Source organism: Nematolebias whitei, chromosome 9, assembly GCF_014905685.2.
Source record: "Nematolebias whitei isolate Nwh7 chromosome 9, NemWhi1, whole genome shotgun sequence".
NCBI lineage: Eukaryota > Metazoa > Chordata > Actinopteri > Cyprinodontiformes > Rivulidae > Nematolebias > Nematolebias whitei.
In genome coordinates this window covers 4,814,400-4,824,267 of record NC_056506.1, presented here as the reverse complement: position 1 = coordinate 4,824,267, position 9,868 = coordinate 4,814,400, and the positions used below count along the sequence as shown (strand labels likewise).

At 39.4% G+C, this 9,868-nt stretch overlaps 1 protein-coding gene across 1 annotated transcript in view; it reads left to right on the top strand.

Annotated features, from left to right (window-relative positions):
• fam110b (family with sequence similarity 110 member B) overlaps window positions 1-7,113 on the top strand; it is an 88,670-nt gene extending 81,557 nt beyond the window's left edge. The window contains exon 3 of the mRNA XM_037682059.1: window positions 5,871-7,113. Coding sequence (XP_037537987.1) covers window positions 5,871-6,777 — 907 coding nt within the window. The 3' untranslated portion in view covers window positions 6,778-7,113. The remainder of the gene's footprint in view (window positions 1-5,870) is intronic.
• Window positions 7,114-9,868: the final 2,755 nt, after the last annotated feature.

Below are 9,868 nucleotides of genomic sequence, written 5' to 3'. Positions count from 1 at the left end.
GATTGGGGGGGATGGCAATATTTTTGACCCCTGTCAAGTCACATGTCTGGTGATTTAAAGGTTTCCTCAACACCTGCTGTTAGATTCCTAAGTTGGAATGTTAAAGGTCTGAACAATCCAGTGAAACGGTCTAAAATATTTTCTCATATGAAACGCCTGAACCCAGACATAATATTCCTACAGGAAACACATTTGCAAAATTCAAATCAAGTCAGGCTCAAATATCCATGGATTGGGGAGATTTATCATTCGAGCTTCAACTCAAAAGCTAGAGGAGTTGCCATAATATTTAATAAGAATATTCATTTTACAGCATCAAGAATAATGAAGGATATAAATGGCAGATTTCTTATAATTGCAGGCTCCTTGTTCCACACTCCTGTTTTATTAGTAAACATTTATGCACCAAACTTTGATAAACCAGATTTTATAAACAATCTAGTTAGCACACTTCCATATCTTGATACTCATTTGTTAATTCTAGCTGGAGACCTGAATTGTGTAATGAATCCATCATTAGATCGCTCCTCATCTCGGTCCTATACACAGTCTAATATGTCTAAATCTATTTTGGATTTTGTGTCCCAAAATGGATATGTAGATCCATGGAGGACACGGAATCCACTAACAAGGACCTATTCTTTTTACTCTCAAATACACCAATCCTATTCCCGTATAGATTATTTTTTTGTTGATAGCTCTTTAATGCAGAGTCACGTCTTCTGAATACTATCCGATTGTTATTTCAGACCATTCTCCTCTAAGCATTGATATAAATTTTATAAACAAACCCAATTCTAGTCCTCGTTGGAGATTTAATACTCTCCTGTTATCAGATGAGCCATTTAATAAATTCATCTTATCATCAATTGATGATTTTCTAAGGTTCAATAAGAGCGATACAATTTCTCCCTCACTACTATGGGAAACATTAAAAGCTTATCTTCGGGGTCAGATTATTTCTTTTTCAGCTAATATTAATAAAAATCTACGCACTAAGATATCAGAAATATCAACAAAAATTCAGAATATTGATAGGCAAAATGCCGTTAATCCGTCACATGATTTGCTGAAACAGCGACAGGATCTTCAGATGGAACTTGATCTTTTAACTACATCTGATGCGGAGCGACTCTTGATACGATCTCGAGCCACTTATTATGAACATGGGGAAAAACCAAGTAGACTTCTGGCACATCAATTGAAACGAAAAGCCGGCTCTCACATAATATCACAAATCAACGATCGGTCGGGCAATCTTGTTTCAGATCCTGTCTCTATTAATGATACTTTTAAAAAATTCTACTGCAATTTGTATAAGTCTGAACTACAAGCAGACTCAAATGAGCTATGTGCCTTTCTTCAGGATATTGACATACCTAGGATAGACAAATTGCTTTCTGACCAACTTGAAGCTCCCATTAAATTAGAAGAAATATTTGCGTCAATTAAGGATATGCAAAGTGGTAAAACACCTGGCTCAGATGGTTTCTCTGCCGAATTTTTCAAAAAATTTAAAGATAAAATAGCCCCTCTTCTTCTTGAGGTTTATAATGAGTCATTTGGGCAGGGCTTGTTGCCTCCCACCTTGACTCAGGCCTCAATTTCTCTCCTGTTAAAGAAGGATAAGGATCCTACTGCCTGCGAGTCCTATAGACCTCTTTCACTTTTGAATGTGGATTTTAAGATTTTGTCTAAAGTACTCGCGACTCGGCTTGAGACAGTTCTCCCTCGGATTATTTCACAAGAACAGAATGGATTCATTAAAGGTCGCCAGTTGTTTTTTAATACTCGTACACTGTTGAATACAATTTTTTCAACTCATTCCTCTAAATCTCCTGAAGTGATAATTTCTCTTGATGCCGAGAAAGCCTTTGATCGAGTGGAATGGGAATATCTCTTTGCTGTTCTTAATGGGTTTGGTTTTGGAGAGAGGTTTGTGTCTTGGATCAAGCTACTTTATACATCCCCTCAAGCATGTATTCTCAGTAATTCCGTCCAATCTGATTATTTTACGGTGGGACGTGGTACTAGACAGGGTTGCCCTCTTTCTCCCCTCTTGTTTGCGTTAGCCATTGAACCCCTATCCGTTGCTCTAAGATCCCTTTCTTCTTTTCATGGAATCGTCCGCTCTGGTGTCGAGCTTAAATTGTCCTTATATGCAGATGACCTTCTCCTGTATGTCTCTGACCCTTTACGGAGTCTTCCCCCAATTTTAAATATTCTAGAAAAATTTGGATCATATTCTGGCTATAAAATTAACTCACTTAAAAGTGAATGCCATCCAGTGAATTCATTAGCTTTAAAGCTTAAGCCTTCTGATATCCCTTTTAGGCTCAGTCCCTCGGGATTTAGGTACTTAGGAATTAATATTACACGTACTTTGCCCTCAATGTTTTCTCAGAATTATGCCTCACTAGTTTCCCAAATTGCATCAGATTTACAGAGATGGAACTCTCTCCCTCTTTCATTGATTGGTAGGATTAATATTATCAAAATGAATGTGCTACCTAGACTTTTGTTTTTATATCAAAATATCCCTCTGTTCTTGCCCAAACAGTTCTTCAGGTCCCTGGATTAGATGGTCTCATCTTTTTTATGGAACGGAAAGGCCCCCAGAATGAGACTTTCTTTATTACAACAGTTCACCACAAACGGGGGTCTTTCTCTACCTAATTTTACAATGTATTACTGGTCCTCACATATCCATAAACTGACTTATTGGTTAAATTCACCTGATCTGATTTGGTGTAAACTTGAAATTCAGTCGATTTCTGCATCTTTTTCGCCCGCTTCAATTATTTATTCATCATTACCAATTAAATTATCCTCAGTTACTACAAATCCTATAGTGCTCTCAACACTCAGGATCTGGTCACAATTTAGGTCCCACTTTAAATTTGTATCACCCTCTAATAAAATGCCGTTACTAAAGAATCACATTTTTTCTCCAGCATTTAATAATGCTGCCTATAGAATTTGGTATGAGAAAGGTATTAGAACAATGAGAGACCTGTACGAAGATGGTTTATTTCTTAGTTTTTCAGAATTGTCTTCTAAATTTAATCTACCCACTTCACATTTGTTTCTTTACTTCCAAATTAGGCATTGCGTTTCATCGCAGTTTCAAAATTTTCTAACTTTGCCTACTGACCCACCATGGGTTGAACTCTTAGTTTTGAGCCCCAATTTGAAATCTCCTCTTTCAATTATTTATGGAAAACTTATGGCAATAGAGGCCGACTCATCGGGTAAAACTAGAACTGCATGGGAACGTGAACTGGGTGTTAAACTATCAGATTCATGGTGGGATAAAGTTATTCTCAGCATACGTCAGAGTACACCATGTGCCAGACTACAGTTAATACAATTTAAAGTAATAAATAGAGTACACTTCTCAAAAACACGTTTATCTAAAATGTTCCCCTCAATACCAGACCAGTGTGATAGATGTCAGACTTCACCTTGCAACTTAAGTCATATGTTCTTTTTCTGCCCAAAACTGCAAGGGTTTTGGAAATATTTTTTCTCCATACTCTCAGGAGTTTTTAAGATTCAGTTTCAAAGTGATCCACTTATTGCTATTTTTGGAGTTCCTGGGACCACACTTAATCTATCCCGCCAGCAGGGGGAGGTCTTGGCCTTTTGCTCTCTCCTTGCCAGACGTTGTATTTTGCTCGCCTGGAAATCTCCCACACCACCATCCACATCACAATGGCTTAATACTGTAAGATCATACTTGAAGATGGAAAAAATTTTACTAACAGTGAAAGGTACTTCAGAAAAATTTACCCACAAGTGGACACCCTTTGTGTCATATGTAAAATCTTTACCTTCATAGCGTATAGACTGATATGATTGACTCATCACATTACCATGTGACTTGTTTTTAGAGGATAAATGAAAGACTGAAATACTGTTTTCCTTTTGGTTTGTTGGGTCCCTCCTGTTCGTTCCTCCTCCCCCTCTCTCTCCTTTTTTTTTTTTTTTTTTTTTTTTTTCCTTTTTTGTCTTGTTTTTGGTTAAGGGGGGAAGGGGGGGGAGGGGAAGAGGGGAGGGAGGGGGGAAAAGGGGGAAGGAAAAAAAGAAAAAATTGGAGAAGTCATGTAAATTTTGTATAATGTATGTAATGTCAATTATATATTCTCCTGATAAATAAAAATTAAAAAAAAAAAAAAAGAAATGGCTTCCTCTTTGCACTGTAGAGTTTCAGCTGGCAAGGGCGGATGGGATGGTGGATTGTGTTCACTGACTATGCTTTCTGGAAGTATTCCTGAGCCCATTATGTTATTTCCTTGACCGTGGCATTCCTGTTTGAGGTGCAGTGACGTTTAAGGGCCCGGAGATCACGAGCATCCAGTAGAGTTTTACAGCCTTGACCCTTACGCACAGCGATTGTTCCAGATTCTCTGAATCTTTTGATGTTATGCACGGTTGATGATGATAACTTAAAAGTCTTTGCTATTTTACGCTGGGTAACACCATTCTGGTATTGTTGCACTATCTTTCTGCGCAACAATGGTGGAATTGGTGATCCTCTTACCATCTTGGCTTCTGAGAGACACTGACACTCTGAGAAGCTCTTTTTATACCCAATCATGTTGTCAATTGACCTAATTAGTGTTAATTGATCTTCCAGCTGTTCGTTATATGCTCAATTTCCTTATTCCAGCCAGTTATTGCTACTTGTCCCAACTTTTTTGGGATTTGTTGACACTGTGAAATTTTGAATCAACATATTTTTCCTTTAAAATGTTACATTTACTCAGATTAAACTTTTGATCTGTCATCTATGTTATATTATGAATAAAATATTGACATTTGCCATCTCCACATTATTGCATTCAGTTTTTATTCACAATTTGTTTAGTGTCCCAACTCTTTTGGAATCTGGTTTGTACACAAAAACAAAACAAAAAATAAACAAAAGTAAACTAAAACTGAATTTCAATGATTATACACATTTGACAAGGTCCTAAATAAAGCAGTGAACAGAGTTTCTGTCACTCAGCTGTGTAAAAGACCTCCAGCTGACCTAAAAGCATGAGTGAAAGCTGTAAAAAAAAGTTATTGTTCTCTTGTCACGAAGCCAAGAGGAGGAATTGAAAATACTCTCCATCTGTGCACCCTACCATCCATCCATCCGTGCATGTGTGGACGATAACTTAAAAAATATGTGAAATGTCGACTTTCATTTAGGTTTTTGGCTGCAACCCCTTTAATTCCAGTCAAGAAAACACTTATCTTGAAAACTCCAAAGATTCTTTATTGAAATTACTCAGCAACGGGGGACATCAGAGAACCACTTATTTTAAAACTTAGCTTTAGTGTTTGTGTCACAACTGGGTCCTTAAACAACTTTTCAAGCTCATCAGTGACTCTTGATCGAAGTTTGCTAACCTGAGTAAATCCCCTGGAAATATCCACTTCCGTCTTGTTCCTTCATCTCAAAATGGTGCATACTGTTGAGAGTAGGCAGCCTAGCAAGATAGTTCACAGCACCCCACTCCCATACCTCTCAATCCTGCATAGTAATGTCCTTATTTATGTCACTTTACAAGCTCATAAATGACCTATGGTCTACAGAGTTCCTCACCTTCCTTCTTTGCCTCTCTACTGATATTGTGACAAGACCAGAAGAAGCAATGCAACACAAAGACAGTGCGAGTGTGACACCAGCTCCAACTTCAAAAGAAAAATGTAGAGTGGTGTACGACAGGCAGCAAACCATATACACTATAAATTTTATAATTTGAAGGACCAAATACCATTCATTTTGTAAAAGATTTGTTGAGATGTTTGGTCTGTTGCATTAATTTTAATGTGTATAAATTTATACATCATATAATTGTATTTGTTTCTGTTTCTAGGATCCCTTTAACCTACCGATCTACAATGACACTCAATGAGCAACCGGCAGACTCAGCTCCCAGTCCCAGCACCTCACACTCTCTAAGGTCCTTCTCCCATTCCCTGAAAGTCCTCTCAATAAACAGCGGTGGGCGCTGCAGTCCACAACTGGGAGGAAACCTCAACCTTAGCAGACGAGTACAGGTTGAGGGAGGATGTGAAAAAGATGTCGTTGATCGATCTCATTCCCCGCTACCACCTCTCCTCACCTCCCACTCCTCGTCTGACCTTCTACGACTGTGCAACGGTAAACCGCTCCGTACAGCTCGGTCCAGTAGCTCATCAGCTCCACCTCTCCCTCCAAAACCCAACCCTGCCTCACTTCCTCCTGCACTGTCCTTGTCCCTGCCACGTCCTCGTGCAGTTTTGTCTTCTTTGCCCAGTGACAACGCCACCCCCCAGTCATTACCTTGTGATTTTGGGGAGCCTCCGAACACCTCTGCCGATTCAAATCTCGAGCTTGACCACAGTTCCACCGGGGTTCGCCGTTCCTCACTACATAGATCCAAGTCAGATTTGTCAGACCGGTATGCACGTGCTGGAGCTGATGTGGAACGCTTTTTTAATTACTGTGGCCTTGACCCGGAAGAGCTGGAGGCGGTTGGTCCGGAGACCTTTGCTCGGGCTAACTCTGACATCATCAGTCTGAACTTTCGATCAGCTTCTATGATCTCCTCTGATTGTGATCAGTCACGGCGATCAACTAATGACGGAATATCAGAGGGGGATGAGGCAGAAGAGGAAGATGAGGAGGCTGGGGAGCGTGTGCCTTACGGCATCTCTGCTGTGGAGCGAAACGCAAGGGTCATCAAATGGCTTTATAGCATCAAACAAGCAAGAGAGACACAAAAGGTCTCACATGTTTAAGACAAACACAGCTGGACACTGGTAATACTATGAACTACAGACAGTCTTTCAATATGGAGAACAAGCTGAAGATTGTGATCTTGAGGTTCCAATAAAAATCTGTTCAAATGTGAAGACTGAAGAATGAAAGGATGGAAAAGAAAGCCTTACAAAAAAGCCCACACAAAATGAAACTTGTAAGGATCCACAAAAGGACTCTCAAGGTTGAGAACAAGGTGAACAAAATGGAAATCAATCCAGCGTAGGCATGTGTAAATAAATAGTCTGGCAACAAAGGTTCTGCAGATTTTTTTTCTTCTTTTGACAGTTAACTGATCAAGCCTGTTAGTTTGCTTAAGCAACAGGAACAAGAGCAAAATGCACTGCTGTTGTCCATGGATCCTTAAAGTGAAACAAGTCTTTCTCATACAACTCATTTAGGCTTGACAAACACATGAGTGAGTGACTGCAGAATAAAGTGCAACCTGGTGTCAGTCCTCTGATGATCACACAAATTTCTGAATTGTTCAGCTGTTTAACAGGGTCATTTCCTCTCTTTCCTATTCGTTTCCCAAATGGGTGATAAATCAGTGAGACACGGGTGAGTTTGTTAGAGGATGTCATCATCTACCAAGTAAACTAGTTGTGTAGTGGGGCTTAGAGAAGCAGGTGTACTCATTTTTGCTAGTTTATTGTTTTAAGGTTAGTCCAATAATTAAGATCTGAGCATGATGCTTATTCTTGCAGCGTTGTTCAAGGGGACATGTGAGTAAGATGAGGCTTACAACCATGTCCCTTAATGCAGAGAGGGTGGCTGAAGGCATACAAAGTGCCAGACTCACTTCTTTGGCCTTTCTTGTCCCTGTATAACCACAGCTGTGTACATCCTTGGCACAAAGACGAGCTCCACCTTGGCACAAAGACAAGCTCCACCATAGCTGCTCCTGGTGTCCAATCATGTTTGTGATGCTCATAGACAAGAGCTCAAGGTTCAGCCACGGAGGGGGAAGGTATCTGCCTGTTTTTTTGCAGATGATGTGGCGTCTTAAAACTATAACGTTCAGCAAGTACTGAGGCTGTTCATAGTTGAATGGGAACCAGCTGATATGTGTGTCAACTCAAATCTGAAGCCACAGAAAGACAAAGCTCTTGATTTACTAGTCCATCTTCAGTCCAACCCTCATCCACAGTATAGGCATGGGGTTATGGATCATGACAAAAGGAATGGGATTCTGGATCCAAGCAGCTGAAATGAGCTTCTCTATAGATTAGACAAACTCAACAAGATGATTGAAACACCAAGTTTTGGCCGTTTTAAACAAACTGGTACATTCCAAACTGAGCTTGACATTCTAAAATCATAACCAGTGTCTTAACTGTAAGGAAAAAGAGCTGAAAAGACATGGGCTACAACAGAAGTCAAAACTGCACACTGTTCCCAGAATCGTTCTGACATTGCTTGATATTTGTTGTAGGTCATCTTTGGTCAGGAGAATTCTGAACCATCTGTTGGCGAGCTTGGTGCATGGAACAACAACAGGGTGCATATTCAAGGTCATGACTACTGCTTTTCATCTAAATTTATTTCCACCATAAGAGAATTTGTCTAAGGCAGCATGAACTTGGTTTCAGAGATGGAGGGGTGGGGGTGGGGGGGGTCAGAGTAGAGTCGCTGGTCCTTATTGAAACGAGTTAACTGACACTTTCTGGGTGGTTCTAATGTGTATTCTTCTTAAAAGAGACCACTTGGCAGAGCCCAAACTTTCTGAAAAGATTATGTATCTGCTGTGGAAACCCCTTGGAATTCCCTAGGAGGAGTGGGATGTCTGAGTTTCCCTGTTAGACCTGTTACCTCTACAATCCAATTTCAGATGAGCAGTTGAAAGTGGGTGAACAAATAAAGGTCTTTGTAGCAGAAGATAGATGTAACTAATTCCTCGTGTTAGTTATATACAGAAATAATGCCATATTGTTTACCTGAAATTGTCCCCAACATGTGAACATTGTCAGTTTTATTTTAGCGGTCTATGAACAAATCATCTGCTTTCAACAGGTGGATGGACTAAGGAATACACAAAAAATGTTTGTTTCACTTTGTTGCTGGAGGCACATTTCTGCTAAATCAGCTCCTTTTCTGTAACTGATGTGATGGAAAACATAGAGGATTTAGAAGTGAGTTCATTCTGTGCTCAATGAAAAATAAGTGGGTATTTTCTGTATACCCTGTACTACATCACTGGTACTAATATCTGTCAGAAAAGGTCTCCATTATAAACATGATGTGTAAATCCAACAGGAGTGTTGTCTTTTTCATCTAAACCTTCTTCCAAGCAGCCAGTTCTGTCCTGCTGAATGATGGCAACAAAAAACCTGATGGCTAAAAACATTCATGCTCTGTTAAAGAACATATCTCACCATAACAGGTTGTCCACACATTATTCTGTCTCAAGGGGAAAATGGCCAAAGGGTTAGCTATTAGCAGCTGTTGGTGTTAGTCCAGCTTCTGCACAAGGTCTCTATTTTAAATGAAAATGGTCTTATTTACTTTAAATGTGGCTTATTGGTGACTGCCTAGAAAGGCAGCCACCTATTATTGTTGTAGGGGAACACCACCTCAGAAAAAGAACACCTCATCTCAGAAAACAGTTCATCTCAGCTTAAACAAAAAAAGAGTTCACCTCATCTCAAACAAACATCATTCATATGTTTTGTGTTTAAACTGTTTAAAATAAGATGCATCCATTCCCTTGAGAACAAACAGACTTTGCTTTACAGGTGTTCAACTCAGCACTAACTTAGTTGACACTAATGAACGTGTAATAAAAAAAAAAAACTTTTACTGTGCTAACTTCACTTTCAATATGAACTCATTTCCCATGAAGTGGACAGATCGTTTTAACGAGTTTTGTTTCAACTGACCTCGAAGTGTAACATCTGCTGAGACTTTAATTTTATTTTAAAAAATGAGTATTACTCCCAGGATGGGTTCCCATGAAGATAACACATTTTACCATACCATATTTATTTATAAAGCACTTAAAACAGCTACAAAGCCAACCAAAGTGCTGTACAGACAAAACAACAGGTGACACACAAAGCAAAATACAAAATG